The sequence below is a fragment of the Bombyx mandarina genome, chromosome 09 (assembly GCF_030267445.1).
Source record: "Bombyx mandarina strain Sakado chromosome 09, ASM3026744v2".
Taxonomy (NCBI): domain Eukaryota; kingdom Metazoa; phylum Arthropoda; class Insecta; order Lepidoptera; family Bombycidae; genus Bombyx; species Bombyx mandarina.
Window position 1 is genome coordinate 3,621,524 of NC_143216.1, and position 27,829 is coordinate 3,649,352.

At 37.4% G+C, this 27,829-nt stretch overlaps 1 protein-coding gene across 1 annotated transcript; it reads right to left on the bottom strand.

Moving 5' to 3' along the window:
* Nucleotides 1-584: 584 nt before the first annotated feature.
* On the bottom strand, nucleotides 585-25,894 carry Cow (Proteoglycan Cow). Its single transcript, XM_028171472.2, has 11 exons — nucleotides 25,669-25,894; nucleotides 13,308-13,389; nucleotides 12,238-12,340; nucleotides 10,924-11,064; nucleotides 8,978-9,206; nucleotides 8,071-8,149; nucleotides 7,146-7,244; nucleotides 6,957-7,055; nucleotides 5,928-6,080; nucleotides 4,671-4,811; nucleotides 585-3,459 (listed from the first exon to the last, which is right to left on the bottom strand). Exons 1-11 carry the CDS (start codon nucleotides 25,768-25,770, stop codon nucleotides 3,350-3,352), a joined length of 1,338 nt encoding a protein of 445 aa, XP_028027273.2. The 5' UTR covers nucleotides 25,771-25,894; the 3' UTR covers nucleotides 585-3,349.
* Nucleotides 25,895-27,829: the final 1,935 nt, after the last annotated feature.

Consider the following 27,829-nt stretch of genomic DNA (forward strand, 5'->3'; position numbering starts at 1 on the left):
CTCACCTGGTGTTAAGTGGTTACTGGATCCCATAGACATCTACAACGTAAATGTGCCACCCACCTTGAGATATAAGTTCTAAGATCTCAGTATAGTTACAACGGCTGCCCTACCCTTCAGACCGAAATGCATTACTGCTTCACGGTAGAAATAGGTAAGGCGGTAAGGTGGTACCTACCCGCGCGGATTCACAAGAGGTCCTATCACCAGGTTCAAATATTTATCTAACCTAGCCTATTGTTTGGCCTATTGCTGTTAATGCCATAATCCAGGTTAACGATCCGTAAACACATGAAGTCAGTGTCGGAGCGTTACTTCGATAAGGCTGTGCGTCATGATAATCGCCTTATCATTGCCGTCGCTGACCACTCCGCGAATCCTGATCACGCAGAAGCAAGTCACCGTCCTAGAGACGTCCTTACGGATCCAGGTTGTTTTGAACATCTGGGTTTCTTTGGCGATATAAGTCTCAAGATAACTACAGAAAAATCCACATCAGCATCCTGCCTATCTATCAAAAATTTATAATTAAAAGAATAATTTCAGTTACATTGATTCAGTTAAATGCTGGAATAAAACTCAGATTTTAATAATACAGGCTTTTATTTATTTAGAGTACTGTGAGAGATTTAAAAAAGTGCAAATAATTCTCTTACTATTATGTGGTTTCTCTACATGTACATAATACGAGTATTAGACACTAATACAAATTTTCTCAACAAATGACTTTTAAGAATACGAGGTGAAGGAACAATCCAATTCAGAAATATAATTATTTAACTATAAAATTTAGTAAATGATAAAAAAACTTTAATAGTAAAAATAAAAATTTTTTTTTGGTACAATTTCAAGAAAGTCATCTGCTTTAAGACCTATACCATAATACAACACTATATTTTCTAATTAACTAGTAATATCAAACATTCATAAGCTTGTTTTTTAAGATCTATATCGACGATTACATAGTAATTATATGAAGTATGAATAAGATTTCCGACCGTGATGAGTAATCCTAAAAAACCCAAGCAAAGCTAGGTCGACAACAGCTAAGATTTTTCTGCCAGAGTAAATGAGACGCCGCGGCGCCGTTTGGTAAGTACGCTAGTGAAGTATTAACCATAATGTAGCCGGATCGGAAAGGGGAACAAAATTTCGGCCGTTTCGATCGTTAAATGTCGACTTTCTAGTCTTTTAAAGCGTAGTGGTTAGGTACATTAAAATCATCCTTTCCTACTTTCTGATGATTACAGAAATGAGATTCAATGAGACATGCCTAATATTCCATATTGCGACGGGTATGGTATGAGATAAAAAATTCTAGGATCTCTCCATAAGAACTATTAATGGCTCGAAAGGTCGTATCAGGGTGACGATTATATGAGTGGGCGATACCGGATTGGGTTCCATCATTATTCTAAGGTTCCATCGTGCAAAGGCAGCTCTATCTCTTTCTATAGCGCTTGTGGATTGAGTTCCACTGTTATTTAAAATTACATAATTTGTACGTATTATCACCAGAGCACAACTTAGGACAGTATATAGGTACTTTTGGTGGAATGTGGGATATACTTTTGACAGACCTTTAAATAAGCAACCGGGCGGCTAATATATTGCATTGTTTAAAAACTGTTTATTTACCTTAATTTTATTTGTTTTTTTGTTATTATGGGACGGTTAATTTCAATTTTACAACGACTTTAGGCCATATGTGTAGGTATGCCTTCGCCTTCCCAAAACAATAATTTGTCCTTATAAAGTTTATAAATCGTAAACAGCTTTTCACTACTTATAAAAATCTACCACGCCGTAATATTGTATACAAATAGATAATATAGCGATATAGATATACTAGGTACAAACAACTACAAATCAAGTACGAGGGGTTTATAAATATTGCTCGTGGTTACATAATAATATATCTATCTTGCTATCTTATTTAGGTACCGCTGCGAATGTTGTTAGATCAAGATACTAAACTAAGTAAGTACATACCTCTTTAAGTATTTTCTGATAAATTATCGAGTCCCTGAACTTTAAACGAGGTAACTCAATCGTTTGAAATATTTTAATGCACAACAAGCCTGTTAGAAAATGGGACTATACATCAATTAAGGATATTCTTGAGAACAATGAAAAAAACTGTAGAGCAGTAGTTGTTTACAGTTGGCTGACTTGTCTAAAAAATCATCCAGTTCTTGATATTGACTATTCATTCTATAAATTACGTTCAAATCAATGGACGGTCAGTGAAATGAAATTGACTCACAAATTCAACCATCTGGAATCAAACCAGGAAGGTAAATCTGAAGTGGTATAACAACAAAATTTAGGTTAAAGTAAATTGAAATCAGATTTACCTACCTACCCATTCTCCATAAAACATACACTATTCGACTATATTATAAATTTAATAAAAAAAAAGAATAACGGCATTTTTGTAACATTTATAAGATTTTACTCCCCGAATTTGAAGTTCAGCGACTATAATTCTAATTCAAAAACATGTTTTAGAATTCTAATGTAAGTACTTATGCCTGAGAATACATAACGTAGCGCTAAATTCTACTACATACATAGTAAACTAGCACTCAAACGTGATTTTTTCTAAAAGATTTATACAAACATTATTCAGTAGGTACCAACCAATCTAATGCGAAAGTACCCACATAACTAGAACTAATTTTTATTGCAATTTAAAAAGTTCGTTACAAAGGTTATAAGGCCATGCGAGATTTTGAAGTCAACGTTGATTAAATATTAATGACATAAGTTACGCGGTTAAAGTCATTGCCAAAGGAACGCGTTAAAAAAAAACTTTTTTACGTCAATTGCTCTTTAGGCAACGGGGCTTTTATTATTAAAAGCCTCGTTGCCCCTAAAGAGCAATTGACGTTTAAATATTCAAAGGCTTGACACTGTCAAGAATAACTAGGTATAAACAATCATAAACTACAGCTGAGGATTCCGCGAACCAGCAATAGTAAGAATCTATGCTAATCACTAGGTAGAGCTAACTAACTACATACTTTATTTATGGAACCTAACATTCCTGAGATATTTGATAGACTCAAGTGGTGATATCGCTCAACATATAAGTACTTTACTTAGTAGTAAGTGTAGTAATTCATTCCATGTTGTAATATTACTCAATATATAAAAGCACATTGAGGAGGTATTTATTTTGCAATAGGAATCAAACTCCTTTTTTTTCATCTCCTACGTTAGGCTGTAATATAAGCCTAACGTAGGATGACTTCAGAAACAATATTTCATTATTTTGGGATTTAATTATTTATATGGGTATAATTGCTAGTAAAAAGGACGAAGTTGAACTTTAATTTGACGACATTTAGAAGCGCATCTCCTGATCACCGCTACCGTCGGCGTCTTCATCATCAGACGGTGCTCCGTCCGCATCTTCAGAACTATTGTTGCTGTCGTTCTCTGAGGATTTCTCGCCTAAACCAAATAACATTGACTTCATTTATTATTAACAATTATTTTACGTTGTACTGACTATTGTTCTTGCTTGCCAATAAAAAGTTACGGCAGCTAGTGAACAAATTAAGTAAAATTGGTTGACAGGAAGAACCAATAAAAATTTTAAAACTTTATGTTGTACAGGAGTTGAATGACCAATTTTTAGATATTTTATCTTTAACATTTTACTTGTGTACTCATAAACAAGTCGAATTATGCAAAAATGATTTATAAATATAAACTAGTCAAATCGTGGCCTCCCGTGTTCACGGCGCTTGTGTATTTCAATCTCGGACTAGTTTAACAAATTTAACACAATCCACAAACTTTCATAGATTAAATATTATAATTTGATCATGGATTAAACTCTTCACCCCAGTCACCTGGGGACGGCGCAACATGTTTTCTCCTTCCATACCATATATCATATACCATTTCTTCGCTCACTCCCTTCTTACACATATCGTCTTTCACGCAATCCATCCATTTCTTCTTAGGTCTACCTCTTTCTCTTGAGCTATGAATTTGATCATAGATCATCATCATCAAAAATCCAACAAGATATGATCGCAATTTCAACACGACAATCTCGAAATATTACATTCTGATATCCATATTTACCGGTATAACAAAAGTTCATTTATATTGTGGCGAGCTCGAGCACAGGGCCATACTATACCGACAGTATCTTATTCTAAAGTCGTTGTGGCCTAAAAGATAAGAGGTCTGGTGCATTCGTGTTGAAGCGATGCACCGGTGTTCGAATCCCAGGCGGATACCAATTTTTCTAATGAAATACTCAACAAATGCTCTCGATCGACTTCCACGGTAAAGGAATAACATCGTGTACCCTCTTGGCTGAGCCTTTGCTCGCCCACCTGTCCTGGTGAAACTGGAAAGGCCTTCGGGCCACCAGTAAACTTTCACATTAAAAAAAAAAAAACATCGTGTAATAAAAATCAAACTCGCAAAATTATAATTTGCGTAATTACTGGTGGTAGGACCACTTGTGAGTCTACGCGGGTAGGCACCGCCACCCCTCCTATTTCTGCCGCGAAGCAGTAATGCGTTTCGGTTTGAAGGGTGGGGCAGCCGTTGTAACTATACTTGAGAACGTAGAACTTATATCTCAAGGTGGGTGGCGCATTTACGGTGAAGATGTCTCCATTCGGCTTATAAGATGTAGGTACCGGGACAAGCAGGTGCTCCCTTGGTCCGCGAGCCCGGCAGCTCGACGCCATGCGCGTCCACACACCAGCACACGCCCAGAGCCGCGTGACATTGCCGCGGTCTGTAGAAGCCGCGCGCGTCGCACGACGGAACGTAGGCTCCTGCAAAGCATTCATTTGATAAACGAATGTATAATAATACACGTAGGTATCTACAGAAACTAGTGAGCCCGCAGTAGTCGAAATTCAAAATTATTATTTGCGTAATCACTGGTGGTAGAATGTCTTATGGATCTGCGCGGGTAGGTTTCACCAACCTGCCTATTTCTGCCGTGAAGCAGTAATGCGTTTCGGTTTGAAGGGTGGGGCAGCCGTTGTACTGTATAACTGAGACCTTAGAACTTATGTCTCGAGGTGGGTGGCGGCATTTACTTCGTAGGTGTCTATGGGCTCCGGTGACCACTTAACACCAGGTGGACCGTGAGCTCGTCCACACTCCTCCCTGAGTCGCATTCCTCATGTCTGAAGGTCGTGAGCATCTCCTCCCATTATCCTTCTCGGTGTGTATGGCATCGTAGCGTGGTATCCAGAGTAGTGCGGATTTGGTCGGACCAGCGCATTGGATTGCGGTCACGAGATCTTTTGCCTGCAATCTTGCCAGTTACTATCAATTTTTCAAGATTGTCACCGCTGTTTCTGGCAATGTGACCGAAAAACCTAAATATCCTTTTGAGGCAGATGGTAGAGAGCCTGGTTTGGATATTGAGCTGTCTTAATATGGATGCGTTAGTCCAATATGCTGTCCACCCACCTAAGCAATCTATACTAACATTATAAAGAGGAAAGATTTGTTTGTTTGTTTGTATTGAATAGGCTCCGAAACTACTGGACCGATTTGAAAAGTTCTTTCACTGTTTGGAATCTATATTATTTCCGAGGGCCATAGGCTATAATTTTTTTGGAGAAAATTAGGGATGCTTACTACAACTCCAATAATGTAACCCAAGGTGTAAAAAAACTACCTAAAATATTCTTTACATCGCGTGCCCTGCGAAAACTATTGATGATAGAATAAAATAATGTACTATGACTTTGTAGAACACATCATTATTTACTAAATGTGTCGCGACGACATATGCTTAACTGTTATAGTTATGCCGCAATAAGTGTTCTTTTTAAAAAAAAAATTAAACAACGTCAAATATCGTTGAAATTTGTGTTAAAGACCCAAGCGGATCCGGAGCGGGCCGCTTGTATAAAATTAAAATAAAAGTATACCAGCGTGAGGTTGAGGATGCGCACGTGCTAGCGCGGTGCAGGGTCTGGCGGCGCGGCGGAGGCACGCGCACCATGCAGCACGCGTGACGTCACCACCAGCACCTCCGCATGACGATAGGAACGGTCGCAGACAGCGTTCGCGTTCGTCGTGACCTGATAACAAAAACAGAAGCTTTTAACTTTAGGTTTTGATAACTACTCAACACCAAGCAAAAAACTTGGTCACAAATCGAGGCAATAAATATAGGACATGCGATCGGAAGTTGAAGTGGATTAAGTTTTCTACGGCTTGAATCGTTTCGTTTTACTATATTACCGTCAATACATGAAAGGTGGCGTGCGTGTCGATACAACAAAATGATCTACATATTTCAAACAACACTCGACGAACGTAGCCTCGACGAAAGTATCTTCCTTTTTAAAATAGTTATATAAATGTGGCGGATTGCATGTTTATTTGGAGCCGCTAATAAAATTGACTACACTACACACACTAGATACACATAATATACTGTGGTAGAAACAGAAAGCCCGCCAAAAGTGAAAAATGTCAAATTATACTCCCAATATTTCAAAATGTTGTATTTAAGATCGCTAATTTATGTAAGGTGTAACTTACATAATAATTTCGTTATTTGATTAAATATCGACATGCACTTGCGCGGTGCGTGGACATCAAATCGTCTTCTCACATTAAAACTGTACAATTTCAAAATTTACTAATTTTACAGGAGAGCGTTTTAAAGGTACATATTAATCATATTTGTAACATTTATTTTTTATTTTTTTACCAGTTACACTCTCTGTCTTTTAAAGTGAGATAAAATTATGTAATAATTTTGTTAATAGTACTCAAAACATAGGTAAGCAAAAAAAACTAAACTATGCTCTTTATGATAAAAATACTGGTGATACCAATTCCGCATATTACTCAATTTCGAATATTTTTGGAATTTGTACACTTTTAAGGCGAAAAGACGAAATGTTATGTATAACGCGTACTGGTATTGTGAAATTTTTTATACTTACGTAGGGAATAAAGGTTGTCAGCGGATAGTATTCCATCACCATCCGTATCCAGATGAGCAAACATCCAGCGTACTTCTGGTTTGCAATCATTCGGGAAGCCTGTCACAATTTATACATTTTGTTAGGATCACTAATGAAATTATTTTTGGCCAATAATATACTTACACTGTAAAAGGAATAACTACTGACCTTCTTCAGAAGGTGCTTTTTCAGCAGCCTCGTCCATCAGAACAGAGAACCAGTCGAGCAAACGATTCGCCATTTTATCCAATGCGCAGCCTTCAGTGGCTGTAACAATACTTAATTAGTATTCTCTAGAAATTAGTCTTTTTTATTTTTTATTTATTGCTTATCCTTTAGGCCACGACCACTTCAACAGATCGCAGACTTACGTCATTAAGCTTGATACTGTTGAAACGAATAAAGAGGTCTACATTTAACGGGTAGAAGTAATAACAACTAGTGAAACGCTACGTTTATTTGAAGAACTTATAATTGGCTATTGATTTTGGTTTATATTTCAGATGTAAGTACAGGTTTTCACAGAAGGCATTTGGTTGTTTTATAAGTTTTATAATGAGAGCTATGTTTACACTCGCATCGTTTTTAATTGACAGTTGTAACCGGAATATTGGCAATTACTGAAATGCTTCGGTTCTTTTAAAGTTACCGCAGAAGTTTGTGCTGTCATCTCCCCAATTTGGGCTATAATACAATTCTCAATTAAAATTTAAAGGGATGGATAACGGTCGTTCCAATGCTTTGCTTTAACTTCATAAGAAGTTGCAGTTAAAAACTTCTGAGACGACCAATCTCAGATCTACCTTCCCCTCAATTCCTCATCTATGCCAAATTTTTATTTTGATTAATAATCTAGCCGCTGAGACTGCTAACATACCAATAACAAAGTTCGACTGAAGTAACGCTTAGTATACATTGAATTTTGACCCTCTCACTAATTCCTAGCTTTATTAGGCAATTCAAAACCTACAAATACAAAGCAAAGGTCTTACGGAGCTGATCTACTCAGGTAGTACACTTTGTTCCAAGCAAGAAGTATAAGATAATATAATATATAATAAATATAAAATAACTATAACATTCAGTTTACGACCTTGTGATTGACGTCTTCGGGAAGTTCGCTCGGGAAGAACTTCGTTGTGCGAAGATTCCATTTTCCTACGTCGCCAATCCTTAAATATTTAATAGATTGAAAATTAATCTTAACATATCTCATAATCATGACAAATGATATGTACTGTATTTGCATAAATTATATCCGAGAAACTCCGAGTCAGGGTGTATTGTGAAGATTGAAATATGTATTTGTCGTTGGGTTTTCGTGTCCTCTTACGGGGGCACAGATCGGGCCTCGGGGCAAAACCCTCTGCCCTGGCTTGGACTCGCTGCCTAACGAGGCAGGGGCGATGTTACCGCTGGATGGCGATGAAATTGATGAGGCGGTGATGTTGTGGTTTGATGATGATGATAAAAAGATGATGAAGTAGTAGTGGCTTGATGATTTGAACGGAGGTGATGATTAAGGGTTTAAGAACCATACTTATTATGTATTTGTTCTACTCATTGCAGTATTTGTATTCTCACGATTTCATTATTACACTTACGTACGGACACTAAAAAAATACATTGACAATACAATCGTTAAGATCGAATTTTACTATAGTAACATCGAAATGTTATGCTTATAAACAGAACGAGTCAATATCTATACTAATATATAAATCTACAGTGGTTTTTACGGATGTTCCGTTATAACTACTGAAACATGCATCCGATTGACTTGAAACTTAGTATCCATGTAGAAAATACATGTACTTAATGGATAGGCTAATATTTATATGAGTGTTGAGCTCCCTACACCAGTTGCAGGGGCGTTAATGATGAGAATCTTTGTGGTGTTGAGAAATAATAATGTTAATTTTAAATGGCTAGCGAAGCGGACGGTTACAGCCAGTCTGACTATAAAATATGAATGGATAGAAAATCACTAGAAGCCTTACATCATCGTATTCGTTGAAGTTTCGTCTGGTAGGTCTCTGTCGTTGGTGTGGACGACGATTTCTACGCGGCGTCGAAGGACACGGACAGAAGCCTCGGCAAGCCAACGTCACCGGTTTCTTGTTACGGTGAACGCAGTTGTGAAGATCCAGACGGCACAACGACGAATACGTGCGATTATCCGAACCGCATAGGAATTCGCCGCGACCGCGCACCGGACAACCCACACAGCTATAAAATTGTAATTTATTGTTGTTGTGAAATGTGTTGGTTGAACTACATATTAAGAGACGACGTTTATTACCTGAGGCTTTCTTACAATGATGCGTCTTTACTTGGCTAACTAAAAGTGCTCAAACAATGGCTTTGTATAAACACGAATTACTGTTACGTTTGATTTATTTTCAAATTACTGGTTGTATGACCTCTTGTAGGTACCACCGCACGTGTAGGTACCACCACTTCGCCTATTTCTGCCGTGAAGCAGTAATGCGTTTCGGTTTGAAGGTTGGGGTAGCCGTTGTAACTATACTGAGACCTTAGAGCTTGTATCTCAAGATGGGTGGCGCATTTACGTTGTAGATGTCTATGGGCTCCAGTAACCACTTAACACCAGGTGGGCTGTGAGCTCGTCCACCCATCTAAGCAATTTTTTTTGTTTGTTAAAGTTGTCTAATCATCCGTCGCAAAACGAATTTTGAGTTTGCACAGATAGATAGGTTAGTAGCGCATTGCCTTTTTGTACTACGTTCCGGTTTGAAAAGTTGCACAGCCGCTATACAATAAAACTAACACTTTGATTCCGTGCCTCAATGTAGTTGTCGATATTCATGTTGTGTTTCTATTGAGTTCACTTCAGTAACCGCTTAAAAACATATCGGTTAAAAGAGTGTCTACCCGCCCGTAAAAATTTAAAAATTCATGATTCACTCTTCATCCTACATTCTGCCTGGTTCTAACCAACTTTAGACGAGATGGGTATTTAGAAAGTTACATAATATAAAAACTTTTTTTTTTTGAAAAATCACATGTAACAGCAGTAGAGGCTTAAAACTATATTCTAGTGGTGAAAGGTTATTTGGTTTAAGGGACATTTTTGCAACTTTACAGCAGGAGCCATTTAATGTTTAAATTTTGGAAAAAATATCACACCAAAAAAACCTCTTCAGTTCTTTAAAAGGGGTAAACATAATTGAAGTTCAAACACGTGTGGCGCTCGGGGACTAGCTATTGCATAGCATTTTTTATCAACTCGTGCAATTATAATTAGACAATAATAAGCTAGATCGCGCGAGAGAGAGATGGGCAAACTTTTTATGATGCGCATGCAGTGCGACGTCACGCCGCGCGCTTATTCACAAACACTACACAAGCGCAACGTGTGAATGTGTTGAACCGAGGCTACATGGTAGGCGGAGTGGGAGGTGTTAGGTTTTATTTTCGTTACGGAATTTCTTGATTCGGTCACCGCACTTAAAGCCCGCGATAAAAGCTATGCAATAGCTTAAAACATCGAATTGTTGATACTAATACCAAATAAAACGGACCTTTAATTACAAAGGCAAATGTCGTGTATTAAGCGAAATGTTGCTTAAAACAAAATTGCCTTTCACCTCTCAATATAAACTTTGTAACAATAGGCCTTATCGCTTAGAGCAATCTCTTCAATGCAACCATGTGCAAAAGGAAATTATTTAGTTATAGAGAACGGTGCCTTTCAAAAACGTGACCTAAGTGTAAATTATGAAAAGAATGTAAAATATAGTAAAATTACTTTATGTAGACTTAATAAAAATACACAATTAAGTACATACATTCACATATTACCTACACAAATTGCTTATAAGCACTAATATAATAGATATGTACCGACATAATATGATTATTTAATATCATCTACTTTGATATTTACGTAAAATAATAATGTATAAAGATATAAACTACACACCGGTCAGGTTTGTTTTCATCATTGTCGAGATCTGCATCAGTATCTCTGGCGGCACTGTCGTAAAATACATCTTCCTCGTCATCTTCGCGATCTCTAGCCGGCGCTTCCCAGCTATTGGCAGTTGCTGTTACTATTACGTCGCTGTCAACAAATTTACATTACATGGCGTTCACTGTAAGAAACTCATTAATATAGCGGGGTGACCTAGATTGATGCGGTGCTTTGAGTTCGTTCTTGTGTTTCCAGTGTACATAATACAGGAGAAAATTCATGCTCGGGTACTTTGGATGTGGAACTTTTAAGTGTACTTAAGTAGGTGTTTAGGACATTGCATTGTAACATTGTGGGATCAAAATAGTTCAAAAAAACTCAAAGTTAAGGTTAAAAATAAATGTTTTTTTATTTTTTATTTATTGCCCTTGTAGGCAGACGAGCATACGGTCCACCTGATGGTGAGTGGTTACCGTCGCCCATGGACTTCAGCAATGCCAGAGATAGAGCCGAACCGCTGCCTACCAAAACAAAAGGTGTCGATTAGGGTGGATCAGCAGGATCCGAAGATTATATATATCAAGATCCTTTAGAGATGCTGAAACGATAATATTGTTCAACACAAAATGTGATGTATTTTTTAAGTTTATTTTCTTTTTATTATTTATTATTATTATTTTTTATTTATTTTTAAGTATATTATTGAAAAACGGTTGACGGGCAAAGTCATTATGGACTGTGTTCTGTGAAATACTTATCTATACTAATATATAAATCTACAGTGGTTTTTACGGATATTCCATTATAACTACCGAACTACGCATCCGATTGACTTGAAACTTGGTACCCATGTAGAAAATACATGTACTTAATAGTACTTAATGGATAGGCTAATATTTATATAAGTGTTGGAAATAATGACAATAAATAATAATGTTAATTTTAAATGCCAGCGAAGCGTGCGAGTACGGCTAGTTTATTCTAAAACGATGAATTACCGTACTTGGCAACTTCAATTATGTTATTATAAATTGAGAATATAGATTTATTTTTTATCTTAAACATTAAACATTTGATCGTCACACATACGAGCTTGTGGAAATCGCATTCACCCACAAGTCTCAACAAGGGTAACTCGAAATATGTAAACTGATCTAGTTTAAAATTAAGTCTGTGTATTAGTGCTCTAGCACGATAGTCTGACGATCTGACAGAGGTCAAAGGAACACTGAATGTAGGTCGCTTCCAAGCGGTCATTATGTAAACATATGCAAAAGGTCTTTGTACATCAGCGCGTGTGATAAATGATGAATTTACAAATACCCTTTTCGTATAATATCCTTCTTCGTAGCGCACAGAGCTGTGAAAGCGTCACGGAGGAGACACACCTCGCGTTTCTTACACACGAGCGAATGGCACAGGGAATCTGGCAAATAAATATGATATACTTTTAATGATATGAAATTATTATTAAATTAAAACACTACATGAACCAATGATTTTTTTTATTGCTTAGATGGGTGGACGATCTCACAGCCCACCTGGTGCTAAGTGGTTACTGGAGCCCATAGATATCTACAATGTAAATGCGTCACCCACCTTGAGATATGAGTTCTAAGGTCTCAGTATAGTTACAACGGCTGCCCCACCCTTCAAAACGAAACGCATTACTGCTTCAGGGCAGAAATAGGCAGGGCGGTGGTACCTACCCGTGCGGACTCACAAAACGCCCTACCAACAGTAAATACATTTGTCTGATTATACAAACAAATTAAGTCGTCGTGGCCTAAAGAATAAGACGTCCGGTTCATTCGTATGTAGCGATGCACCGGTGTTCGAATCTCGCAGGCGGGTACCAATTTTTCTAATGAAATACGTAGTCAAAAAATATTCACGATTGACTTCCACAGTGAAGGAATAACATCGTGTAATAAAAATGAAACCCGCAAAATTATAATTTGCGTTATTACTGGTGGTAGGACCTCTTGTGAGTCCGCACGGGTAGGTACCACCTCCCTGCCTATTTCAGTCGTGAAGCAGTAATGCGTTTCGGTTTGAAGGGTGGGGCAACCGTTGTAACTATACTGAGACCTTAGAACTTATATCTCAAGGTGCGTGGCGCATTTACGTTGTAGATGTCTATGGGCTCCAGTAACCACTTAACAGCAGGGGGGCTGTGAGCTAGTCCACTCATCTAAGCAATAAAAAAAAATCGATAAAATTTTACGACACTATGATTGAAAATCAGTTTAGGGCTGAGCTTCCAATCGACTGTTAAAACAAGGCATTAAATAAATATGTATGAATAAAATTTTCAAAAAAATCTATATTCGACTAGTTTATTAATTGATAGATAAAAGAAAATCAGTCCTGTTTTAATAATCTTAACTCACTGTGCGGGTCGTAAATGTATCTTCTGGGTCTGCGAGAGTGAGCGACATTAGAGTCGCGATTCGTAGAGGAAGAAGCAGGATCCTGTGAAAAAAAAACCATTATTGACACGTTATTAATTTAGACAATAAGTTAAATAAGTTACGAAAAAATAAATGAAAGTGGACAGTTGCGTATCGGAGAACGCATGTTTGATTTGGTTAATAGGTAGGATATCTACTTTTACTAATTAATAATAAAATTTATAAATATTTTTGTCCTTAACAATATATTATATGCCACGTCTCAAGAACAACAGAGTAAATTATCTGCCAATATTTTGTACAAATTACTCAATAATTTTGTTCAAGTTTGAATTTGAATTCTGTAATTCAATTATTAATAATTTTCCCACTGGGTAGTTTTAAGTGTCAGAAAATACGCTCGCTATGTCCTCCATTTGCCGTCATGATTCGTACGATTACGGATATAAAATGCTTCCTAACAGCTGCCTAAGTAAATTAAAATAGCTTTTTATTGCCGTTGATGGGCAGACGAAATCGCATTCTACATTTTAATCGCAATCCAACGGTTTGATGCGAATAATTTTCTTTATGCCATTCTCTTAATTGTTATACTAGCGTCCCGTCCCAGCTTTGCACAGATCAAGCGCGATATTCTACTGACAGTACATTAAAGTAATTATATACCTATCATTTATGTAAGTAGTTTTAATGTAGAATATCAAGCCTAGAAATTGATGAAATTCCTCCCATCTAAATTTTCAGACCTTAACTCTTCCATTTGAGGTTGACATTTTGAAATATACAATTTTCGTGCTTCTTTGAAAATAACGGGCAAATTATTTATAGCTAATATTACCTACACTTTTTTTGTTTTATTTTTATCCTACTTAAGCATTAGCTTACCTAGTAACCTAACAAATAGGTGAGCTCACGGGGTTCTAGCCTGACGACTTTGCTAACACTAACCCCAGCAAGAGCAGTGCTTCGCAGAATCTACCACCGGCTCGGAAACGCGACCCACTGAGAAGATCTCGCGAGAAACTCAGTGGCCTGTGTCTGTGGGTTAATTTACTCGCCAAGACCTTCGCCGCAAGCGGTGGGTGCATCGAGAACGATGACCGGTGCTTGAGGTACCAAGAAGCACCGTTAGTGGATCGCGAGGATCCGAAATGACTTGAATTTTACTCACTCACTCAGTGATGAAATTTGGTTAGGTTATTAGATTTGTTTTCTAGTATTTTTAATTTTGGATACATAGACCAATAAAGGCATTAACAGTCAACATTTCTAGTTAGTAACCCAAGCGGCTTAGGCTCTGCATTGATTAACCAGTCAATCAGGATAAATCTTAACATACATAATTCTTCTGTGCGTGTGTATGTTAGTGAATACTTCATAAACGGCTGGACCGATTCTGATGAGACTTTATGTGTGAGTTCCAGTGAATTCGAGAATATTTTAGATTCAGTGCACTGGTAAAAATGTTTTTTATATTTTTATCTATTATATTTTTTTTATAAAATTATTTGAGGTTTATTTTTAAGTCGTTTGTACAAGACAACGTCTGCCGGATCCACTAGTAAGTATGTAAGTAGATGTATGTTATTACCCGAAGATTTTAGTTTATATATATGTAGTGCCATCCCATAATTTATAGTACTTTTTCATGATTTAAACACATACAATTTATAGTATAGATAAAAAAGGGGTCCATAACTAACATGTGATAAGTGTTCAAATCACCACGTGGACTCAATATATACCATATCAATTTAAAGGACTATAATTAATGTAAAAATCATAATATTTATTAATTTCATCTGTCTTTGTATTTTATTTATTTTTCAAAGGTACGTTCAAAATTCAGTCTTTACTAGTATGTACTTTCAATTTTCTATAAACATTTTAATTACCTCTAATTTTCACGAAAACACTTCAATAAAGAACTATGCGTACAGCTATAAATTGATGACCCCAAAACACCTCACCCTGTAATACCAGTCCCAGAGTTCATTTAATACAATTAGATTAGGTCGAAATACGACACCTTTCTGGATTGTTAATGTAAAGGGAGGTACCTAATGTTAGCTCTGTATGTTTTATATTTTATTGTATATAGCGACCCGGCCTCGCTTCGCTTCGGAAACATTAAATTTTATTATTAATAGCTGAGTCTCGCGATGTTACCCGCGGTTATTGTCGTACCGCGAGTGACGCCGCGGGGTGAAGCTAGCCTAAAAAAAAGTAGTCTAAGTTACTCCTCATACAATCAGCTACATATCAGTGAAAATCTCGTCAAAATCAGTATAGCCGTTCCAGAGACTAGCTGAGTCCTGCGGCTATTGCCGTACCGCGGGTGACGCCACGGGGCGAAGCTAGTCTAAAAAAAGTGGCCTAAGTTATTCCTTTTATCATCAGCTACCTATCATTGAAAATCCTGTCAAAAGCGGTCCAGCCGTTCCAGAGATTAGCCGGAACAAACAGACAGACAGCCAAAAATTGTAAAAAATGTTATTTTGGTGTATGTACCGTATATATAATTATGTTCATATGAACGTAGTAAAAAGCGGTTATTTCAATATTACAAACAGACACTCCAATTTTATTTATATGTATAGATTTTACAATTTTATGTTTACCTTATTGAACGCAATATTCCAGGGCATCGCCGTAAGAATTACATATAGTATTTAATTCTGCTCTGCGGTTGGAATTCAATCAAAATCACTGTCCCTTGAGGAATTGATTACCGGTGGTAGGACCTCTTGTGAGTCGGCATGGGTAGGTACCACCGCCCTGCCTATTTCTGCCGTGAAGCAGTAATGCGTTTCGGTTTGAAGGGTGGGGCAGCCGTTGTAACTATACTGATACTTTAGAACTCATATCTAAAGGTTAGTGGTGGCATTTACGTTGTAGATCTGTTGTCTATGGGCTCTATTAACCACTTTGCATCAGGTGGGTTGTGAGCTAGTCCAATCATCTAAGCAATAAAAAAATAGATTTAGGTTTTACATTTTCTTCTCCGTTTTGGTATTAATGTTTTTATTTATTTAAGAAAAATCTTGTGTTTAGGTGAAAACAAAAACTACTTGTCGTTATAATAATTGTGCTATCTCGTCAATAACGACTGAAAAAAAAGAAATTTTGGTTGATAATAGCAGAAATAAAATTAAGTCTACGTGCCTATTTAATATAATAGGTCTTCACGTGTGAAGTTGCCTTTTTACAATACTGGCAATTTGAAATGTAATTTATATATAACTGGCAATATTTTTTAAATAATATAATTTAAATTGAAACAATTTTTTATTTAAAATATTTGGATTTTAATTTTCTAATTCAATCTTTTTTTTTCTTCTAGCACGGGACCAGTTAACGTGGTGTGATTACACCAGGTTAACTGGTCCCGTGCTAAGCTTGTAAAGAACTTGTGTTACAGTTACCAGATAACGGAAATAAATGAGTCGACTATTATCAAAGCCGGCAATGTGACTTTTGGATAATTATTGGTAAATCAGAAAAACGAATTATTGACTTTGTATTCCATTGGCAGTCACAAAACTCTTCTGAACGACATCTTAGATAAATAACAGGTTAAGTATTAACCTTTATTTAATGCAGGTTTTGAACCGTATTCTTTGAAGGAGACGATTATATTCAAATCAATCTGTATTGAAATATCAATAAATTTTTTTTGTCCAAATGCACAGATTGCCACCTTTGATAATAGACGACTCAAATGTAAGATTTTTATTAAACACATACATACATATTATATTTAATATACATCCATAACCCTGGAAAAGACATTTTATATTTGTCATACAAATATCTTCCTGGCGGGATTCGAACCCGCGACCCCCTGGTGTAGTGACCATGTCACTTACCACTACACCAGACGGTCGTTCGTTTGTTGATTATTGTTTTCAATACATTTGTGTATTTTCTCATCAATGTGGATACGATAAAAATACCATTAATTATGGAATACAAGTTCCCTTGAAATATCAAAGCCGCATAAACAACTCATAGCATTAATGACATGTACGGAGTGAATACTGCAGACGAACGCACGACTTTTTATTAGTTTGAATACTTCCGACATAGAAATTTTGATTCACCAAATTAACCTCGTCGAAAACTAAAGTCAACAACGACGAATTAAATGCAATAGTGGCAGCCCAATACTCATATTCAATCTACCGCTGGTTAGCAACAGCTTTCGACGTACCTACATTTAATTTTGCATAAAATTGGCAAGGTATCTATACTAATATTATAAAGCCGAAGAGTTTGTTTGTTTGAACGCACTAATCTCAGGAACTACTGGTCCGATTTGAAAAATGCTTTCAATGTTATATAGCCCATTTATTGAGGAAGGCTATAGGCTATATAACATCACGCTAAGACCAATACAAGCGGAGCACCAATAAAGAATGTTTCAAAATCGGGGTTTTTTTCCCTTTTGATAGCTTCCGCTGCGTGCGCTGCAGAAACGATTAAAGTTTCGCTAAAATAATGTATGACAGAATTGTTCCCCTTTAAAAGATCTAAAAAAAAGTCTGCAACAGCATATGTCTATATGTTGATTAAGGTTGGCTCACTATAACGTTTTTTATGCTAACCAAATTTGTTCTAAAATAAAGCATTATTTGTGAAACCACGCGGATGAAGTCGCGGGCAAAAGCTAGTACTAGATAAGTGGGCGCCGTACGAACTAAGCGATCGTCAGCTCTACCAACGCGTTAAGGCATGCCTTGCGTTGCAGACACAGAAACAAAGGGATTTTGAACCGCATTGTCACTTGCGACGAAAAATGGATTCTTTTTGATAATCGTAAGCGGTCATCATGTTGGTTATTTTAATAGAAAAAGGTAGGCAAACAAAAAACCTAATCTAAACGAAAACTGAAACCATAATCTACTATGTGCTTAGTGCGACTTTTTTAACGCTCTCGATAGCGTAAAAGTTAAGTCAAATTTGTATGGATTAGGAACCTTTGCTTATGTTTGCCGCTAGGGGCACCGTTCAAACTGCATACAAATTTGAGTGAACTTTTACGCTATCGAGAACGTTAAAAAACTCGCACTAAACACACAGAGTGTAAACATTCAACGCAAAATGCAAGACTCTATAACACATACACTTTTTTTTGATGTTTTGAAGTGACGCCGTTTTCAATACAAGCTAAAAGCCGGGGTTTCCAACGGAAGCCCTTGACCTGACTTAACAGTTGGCGGCGTCGGCACCTAGCACTACAGATATTATGTATGTATAAGCAGTGTGCTTTAGTAGGTAACACATATATAGGCACTTGGTATACCGCAACATGTTACCTGGATATCGAATTAGAAAGTTGAAAGTTGAAGACACGAAATGCTCGATGTTTTTATTGTTGAACGCAGCGTCTGCTTGTATATTATTCTGAGAATACTAGCTGACCCGGCAAACGTTGTTTTGCCATAATAATAATATATAAGATTCCTAGGCAATTTCTAGTATAGAAAAAAAAACTAACTTATTGTAAGTGTTTAAGGATGTAGTAAATGAGTGTAAGAGGTATGAAGCGCTGTGAACGATGAGGGAATATAAAAATAACAAAACCTCATTCAACCACATAATGACTCATTAAAACAAACAAAAAAAACAACCAAAAATAAAAATAAAATGTTAGGGGTGGACAACCTTTATCACTTAGGAGCATGAAAAATAGATAGAAGCCGATTCTCAGACCTACTGAACATGCATATAAAATTTCATAAAAATCGGTCGAACCGTTTCAGAGAAGTATGGTAACTAGCATTGTGACACGAGAATTTTATATAGAATATAACTTTTTATTTATTTATTTTTTCTCATAATTAAATAGATATCTATGTCCTTAGTGCGAGTTTTTTAACTTCTCGATCGCGTAAAAGTTAACTCAAATTTGTATGGAGTTAGAACAGTGCCTCTAGCGGCAAACGAAGGGAAGCACTGATCTTTGTATCGAGAAAATGATTATCAACGAAGTCTTTGCAAAGAGTTAACATTGCATTTTAAAAGTTGTTTGCGGGGGGACTCTCAAGCCATCTGATTCCATTTCACAAACAAACATGCATTTGAATCTCAAATACCTTTCACATATGTGTTAGGCACAGGGAATCTTACATGATAATAGCCTTTTTTATTGCTCAGGTGAGTGGACGAGCTCACGATCGGTCTGGTGGCGGAGCCCCTAAGCATTAATGACTTAAATGCAACCACCCACAGTAAGACATGATTTTTAAGTCTCAGTTTTATAGAGAGGGCTCACAAGACGCCCGATCAATACGAGTAGTAGTATGGTAATTTATTAAAAAAATCGTGTGACCGAGTCATTCATCTAAACTACCTACCTTACCACCTCATTATCTGTTCGTATTACAATCCTACTCGATGTTTTTATTGTTGAACTTGTTGAATTGTTGAATTGTCTTCTTGTAGATTATTCTGAGAGTATATGTAACTTATATTTTTTTAATTTTCTATGTCCTAGGCTATCTAAGCCCTATTTTGCTTTGGCAATCCCAAGCCTATATTCGTATAAATCGAAGCCCAAATCAAATTTTAAGCAAGAAAAGAGAACAGCAGATATTTAAGATAGCATTTTTGCAAATAAAGTGCAGTAGAAAAGAAAAGAGGTTCGTAATTATTGAAGCCAAAATAAGAGATAAACATTCATCGCACTGGTTGAATAGCATATGAACAGTTCCTAAAGGCTGCTATCCTACAAAGCGTTTTTATTCAACATGCCTTTTTAATTCCGCATTTCACAGAACGATCATTTTAATTCACACGCTTTTAAAAGAAGTCGTCGCTATTTTTAAAAAGCAAGTACTTTTGTCAATTTGAAATACTAAAAACTAAAAGTTAAAACGAATAGCTTAAAGCTTACTTTCGTTATTATTCGATATTTCGAATCTATGTTACCGTACTCGCCGTACTCGCCCGCTTCGCTGGACATTTAAAATTAACTTTATTACTTATTGTCATTATTATTAGGGTGTCCAACAATCATATAAATATTAGCCTATCCATTAAGTACATATATTTTCTACATGGATACCAATTTTCAAGTCAATCGGATGCACGGTTCAGTAGTTATAACGGTCCACACGGATTTCCTCCCGGATTAGGAGGAGACATCTCACACCCCCGATTACTCTCTTTAGACAACCCATACCCTAGGCCAGGAAGGTCAAGTACCTGGGCGTTACCCTGGATGCATCGATGACATTCCGCCCGCATATAAAATCAGTCCGCGACCGTGCCGCGTTTATTCTCGGTAGACTCTACCCCATGATCTGTAAGCGTAGTAAAATGTCCCTTCGGAACAAGGTGACACTTTACAAAACTTGCATAAGGCCGGCCATGCCTTACGCAAGTGTGGTTTTCGCTTACACGGCCCGCACACACGTAGACACCCTCCAATCTCTACAATTCCGCTTTTGCAGGTTAGCCGTCAGAGCTCCGTGGTTCGTGAGGAACGTTGACCTACACGACGACCTGGGCCTCGAACCTATCCAGAAATACATGAAGTCAGCGTCGGAACGGTACTTCGATAAGGCTATGCGTCATGATAATCGCCTTATCGTTGCCGCCGCTGACTACTCCCCGAATCCTGATCACGCAGGAGCCAGTCACCGTCGACGCCCTAGACACGTCCTTACGGATCCATCAGATCCAATAACCTTTGCATTAGACGCCTTCATCTCTGACACTAGGAGCAGGCTTAGGGACCCCGGTAACCGTACTGGTCGAACTCGACAAAAAGTTCGCCGTGCAACCTAACCCATGAATCAGCTCTCTGAGTTTCTCGCCGGATCTTCTCAGCGGGTCGTGATTCTGATCCGGTAGTAGATTCATTCGCGAAGCAGCTGCTCTTGAGTTGTTAGGTCTCCTTCGGAGGCGCTCGGGCCGCTGTTAGCAAATCCCACCCCTCCTGGCTGAGCCTTTGCTCGCCCACCTGTCCTGGTGAAACTGGAAAGGCCTCCGGGCCACCAGTAATCCTTCAATCATAAAAAAATAGTTATAACAGAACATCCGTAAAAACCACTGTAGATTTACATATATATTAGTATAGATGAGCTCCATTCGACCAATTCAGTTCACCTTACGCGTCTGACGTCACACAAATAAGTATAGCTATGTAGTTATTTATATATATATTATTTATATTATATATTATGCTTATTAGTCCTGAAATAATGCTTTCATTGTTCCAAGTCTGGTATTGCAATTGTGTCAGTATTGTCATTCATGAATATAATGATTGTTGGTTGTAACCGTTATTGATCTACGAATTCAAAGGCCTTTGTGATTATCCGGTGGCGTAATACTCACATATATAGGAACAATTTTATATATGTATATAAAAATATTAAGAACGGAAAAATAATCTGTCTCACAGACATATATTTAAATTATTTATCTATTTATTTAAATGGCTGTGTGGCCCCCAATTGTTCCCGTGGATGTCATAAAGAGCGACTAAGGATTCCCCCTTTTTTGCCTATCTGTCTTCCAGTAGCTAGGAGAACTATTTTAACTTCACCCTGATTTATAGGCAAGCTAATGGGCTTCATCCTGAAATAACTTGCTAACATTTGTCCTAATAAGATCAGTTTTTCGCTGAATCAACCACCAGCCGGTGTCCTAATAAGATCAGTTTTTCGCTGAATCAACCACCAGCCGGAATCGCGACCCATAGAGAAGATCCAGTAAGAAACTCAGTAGTAGTACAGTAGTTGCACCTTGAACTCTTCGTCGCATCTTTTACTGCTGGTAGGACCTGTTGTGAGTCCGCCCGGATAAGTACCACCACGCTGTCTATTTCTGCCGTGAAACAGTAATGCGTTTCGATTTGAAGAGTGGGGCAGCTGTTGTAACTATACAAAATACAGTAATATAAAAACGAAATAGTTTTTCAAATTCGTGCATTCATTTATAATAGGATCACGATACACGTTGAGCTTCGCCGACGCTCATCTGTCAATACATTGAATGAATGCAGTTCAATTTGCATTGTAAATTTGTAAGCAACTAACAACGCCGCATAGTTACGGACCGGAGACTACGACGTCGCAGAGAACTTCCCTGAATAATTTATAGGGTGACGGCTTGTCACAGGATTTTCTCATGATTAAACATGATCCACGAAAAAGTAATTGAGTTTGCGGACGCATTTTGTAAGGTTCTGTTCAGATAAGATTTTAATCCACGGCAATAAGGATACAAAATGGAAAGACGAGTTCTTAATGGGTTTTTTTATATAATTAAACTGACTTCATAGCTCTTGCCTGTAAAAGTTTTCGGAATATTTTTTATTTTTTTTATTTTATATCTTCTACTACTAAAATACAAATGAACTTGAGAAATAAATAAACAAACTGTTCTCCGCAAATCGACGGCTCTAAAATGCGCAATTTTTTTTATGCTTAGATGGTTGGACGAACTCGCAGCCCACCCGGTGTTAAGTGGTTACTGGACTAAGTAAGCCCATAGACATCTACAACGTAAATGCGCCACCCACCTAGAGATATAAGTTCTAAGGTCTCAAGTATAGTTACAACGGCTGCCCCACCCTTCAAACCGAAACGCATACTGTTTCATGGCAGAAAAAAGCAAGGTGGCGGTACCTACCCGCGCGGACTTACAAGAGGTCCTACCACCAGTAATTACGCAAATTATAATTTTGCGGGTTTCATTTTTATTACACGATGCTATTCCTTCACCGTGGAAGTCAATCGTGAACATTTGTTGAGTACGTATTTCATTAGAAAAATTGGTACCCGCCTGAGATTCGAACACCGGTGAATCGCTCAACACGCTCGCTCAACATTGTTCGTTTCAAGAGAATGGGTACAATGGGTGCAAGAGTTCTTGTACCATCTGCATATTTTTCTTCTTCTATGTTCTTTTTCTTCTTTTAGTATATCGATTATCAATTATATTACATCGATAATCAATTTCGTAAGAAGTAGTACATTCATTGGAATGTACTTGAACTAGAAGGGTTGAAGTCAGATAGGCGAGCCGTGCTTCGCAGAATCTACCACCGGATCGGAAACGCGACCCACTGAGAAGATCTGGCGAGAAACTCAGTGGGCTGTGTCTGAGGGTTAATTTACTCGTCGAGCCCTTCGTCGCAAGCGACGGGTTCCACGAGAACGATGATCGCTTTATAAGTGAGATAAGTCAAATTGGTTCCAAAATATTTCGGGAGTCTGTCAGCAAACCATGCCCTTCCGACTGAGCCCTTGGATTCGCCCATGCGAAATAGCCAAGCGACAAGGACGTGCCAGAATCCATCCATTCAAAAAAAAAAAAAATTCAAAGGATTACGACGCGAGTTAAGGACTGCTTTCAATTCGGTGTAAATATCAACTTCAACAATTCGACACAATAAGAAGACAAGCGTTGTAAATCTCTATCATTTGTTTCAATAGAGTTCGTTCTCTGGGTTCCTGGGATCTCTTCATTCGTACTATCAAGAGATGTATTGAATCGGGTGGCATTATTGAATTATTTAGCTTTGATATTTCCCGTAACGAAGAGCAATGCTAGTCATTAAAATCAAGTGACCACTCGAATATATGCAACTTGGTGACTTAATACATTACTAATTGAGTTTAAGTCCATTAATTGTAATAAAAAACTTCAATGGAAACAACAAAACGAAATACCTATCTACATAATTTTCGCATCAATAAGACGGAAATATTGGACTCACGACTCGTTTTAACATAATCATTAAGCACTCCCGGATATACAGGGAAAAGTTTTAATAACTTTGAGAAACAATTTCTTTTCATTAAAAAAAATATCGTTCGTATTCTTTTTTCCTTTTACGAAGCTCGTAATGCGGACCGGCTGAATGACTGATTGTTTAATTTTTTTTCTGAAGCAAAATTTGGCACAAGATTATGTACCTACTCATCCTCATTTTTTGTTGTGGCTTTGTGGTTAGTAGTAGGTAAGAGGTATGGAGGGTATACGTAGTAAGAGGGTAACATTATTTATGACGATGAACGAATAGGCAGCGCATCCGGACAGCGTGAGATTAAAAAGTAATGGCTCTCGGCATACCCAGGATCCCAGTTATAATTCAGGTAATATTTGTATAGTAAAATATTAATAAAGGAACATTTTAGAGCCACCGGTTTTAGCAGTTAATCTTAGCCTTTCAAATATGTACGTTGCCATTATGATTTATAATAAAGATGTTCTTTCAGTCTTAAATTGTGCACGATAAAGTACCTTTTGTCTTGCACTTACAATTATGTTCTCTTTAAGATCAAGTTGAATAGAAATGAACCAAGTGAATAATCTTGCTTTTCAACCGAAATTGATCCAGTTTTCTTCTTGTACCTACAATTGGGTTATCTATCTTTAATTAAAATTTAATGTTTATTACTTACACTAAATATTAAAATTAAAATCAACCTTCTTCACTGTAGTTAGGAATAATCTCTAAGTTTTTGCTTACTGAATTTATTTTTATTTTAATTTACTAGAGTCGTGTTATATACAAAAAAATATGATTATGGAAAGCGTCTCTTATAAGTAAAGGGGCTTTTACTGATGAAGGCCCGCACGGGTAGCTACCACAATCCTGCTTATTTCTGCCATGAAGTAATCACACTTTCCAGTTTGAAAAGTGACTTAGCTGTTATACTACACTATGGAGACCTTATGTCTGAAAATTAGTGACGGCATTCTGACTGCGTTGGCTAATGGCTCGGTAAATACTTAACACAAGATGGGCAGTGAGCTTGTTCAGCTTTGTAACCGATAAAAAAACGATTTGCGGCGACGTGTTTAGTGTGCATCAAGTATTTTAGGATATAGCTTAGGATGTGCTTTTAGCGCAATAAGTCCGTTGCTATGGGCATAATGATATTTTTATTATCACGTATTTACCTAAAACTTTTTAAAATCTGCATTCTGAAAGTTATACTCGAAGATATAATACTATAAATACGTCCCTAAAATATATTTGACATAATTATTATTTCCGACACGATCTTTGAAAGCGCAACATCAAAGGCTATTTCTTATCATTATATTATAGTAATACGAGATATTTATTTTATTTTTTCTCTCATCGAATTATCATTCTAAACGAAATATATTATGTAAATACACTATAAACGGGTACAAAGAGAATATCGTCCCGGTCCCGGGACCCGCATTAACCTCGCCGTTCGGTTTCGCGTTTCAGCCGAGATGGCGATCGATTTTGTTTTCGTCACCCGGTTATAATTTAATAGAGAAGGTCGCGGGCGTTTCGCGTCGGCCCTTCGCGCCGTAGGAGATGTGCGGGTGCTCTGCTTACCGAGTCGTCGTCGAACTCGAAGTCCTGGTCGGCGCGTCGAGCTGAAGCTATCGAAAACGCCAACAGCACCGCGGCTGCCAACAGCCACTCGTAGAAGCGCATCTCGCCGTGACCACCCTGACCCGTGATAGAGACTCAGGTCTGACGCACACAAGCGAAACTGCAGGCTTGAGGCAAGAGGAACGCCCGGCGCTAAGCTCAGCACGGCGCGCACTGCCGCTTCGCCCTCCCGAGCCTTCCCTCCCACTTCCCGGTGTAAAAACATTAACCAGTAACTCAAAATTTACACAGGCAACATGCTCATAGTGTTTGACGTGAATTTGAACAACTGTTTACCGTTTTACTGTGGTTAGGTTAGAGAAAAACGAGAAACTGCATGTGTATTTTGTGGGTTTTTTCATTGATTGTTTCTTATATTAATAACTAGCTTTTGCCCGCGACTCTGTCCGCGTGGAATAGTTACTTTGGCATAACGCTAAATTTTACGCCCACTTCATTTACGTATAAAGTGAAAATATTTTTGAATTATAGAATGTTAAGGAGCTACTTAAACCCCTATTTTGAAAGATTCTTTATTGGTGCTCCACTTCTATTGGCCTTACCGTGATGTTATATAGCCTATAGCCTTCCTCTATAAATGAGCTATCTGACACTGAAAGATTTCTTTAAATCGTACCAGTAGTTCCTGAGATTAGCGCGTTGAAATAAAAAAACTCTTCAGCCTTATAATATTATTAGTATAGAAGTATAGATGTACTGTTCTAATATTAACTATAAATATATAATGATAGTATAACGAATTGAAATGGTTGCTTTATTAGAGCCTCGTTTCTAATTCGTATTTACTGTGGACTACAGAGTACCTACATTCAACAAACGCAATATGCAATATGTACAAAATATTCAATTTATTATCACGAACCATACCTAAATTTAGATAAAAATCAATATCGTTGTTGTGACTGTTTAAAAAACAGAGGCATATCCGTTTTGCATCGCTAGTATTTGACCGCCTCGCCCTGTCTCCCATGAAACCGGCATACAGCCTCCCCCGCACCCTCCCCGCACCGCGAGCCTTTATCACACACGCTTTAGAAGCAGCCCCACAACCTACTGGTTGTCGTGTAAGCGAATTTTAATAGCGCCACGCGAAAAATCGCTGTGTCGCCATCGATAGTTTCTCTCGGTGTAGACGATAAGGTTGTGTTCAAATTGGTTATGCCTACGCATTGGTTTTCTGTGGGATAATTTAGAAAACTGACGTTTAGGTCAGCTCGATAATTATTGTAAACGTAAAAGGAGATTCTGCTTCGCATTACATAAACAGCAATTAAACAATCATAGCATTTTTCGTCGGTTTTCGCAATTCGCAGACATAAGTAAAACTATTATACTTTTACGGTTTAATCTCGTATTATTTTATTGTAATTACAATATCACGAATTACTGACAGCCATTGTTCGGTTAATGGAGTTGCAGTTTCATACAGGCTCGTTCTTTTGGACGATACAAGGTCTCCAGTTTTCACTTAGTGTTGTGATCTGAATCTAATATACCTACCTAGTAACACCTAGAACTTAATTTCCATAACATGATTAAAATTGCAAATATGTTTGACTATTGTATCAAGTATATTTAAGAAATACGAACGACATTAACTCCTTATAATTGGATTTAGAATAAAAAAGCCTAATAATAAATTATCAAAAGTCAAATAACGCTGTCTAGTCTTGTCTTTGAACTTAGAGCTTATTACAAGATCTAATAATGTTTACCCACCTAGATATTTATCGATTATATTTCACGTTGCCTCGAAGAGTTGATTCTGAAAAATATTAACAACATTTTCAGCTCACGCCTTCATATCTGCGACGTGTGGTTGCGTGTGGTGTAACAATTAACATTATGTCAAACATAAGTACAGGGAGTAAACGAAGGCACTTCGATCAATTACGTGAAAAACCATTCGCATGTCATGTTTGTTTCTCCTCGAAGCGTGATAAATTAGCACACAACAACGACATTTCATCATTCAACCTCCGGGTTAATGTGTCGATGTAATTAATATTTGTTAATTAGTAAATGGCATTACGAATTTCATCGTCCATGTGAGGGATGCCTGTTAAATGTTTTAGTGCTTTGATGGTTTACTCCCCTTGAC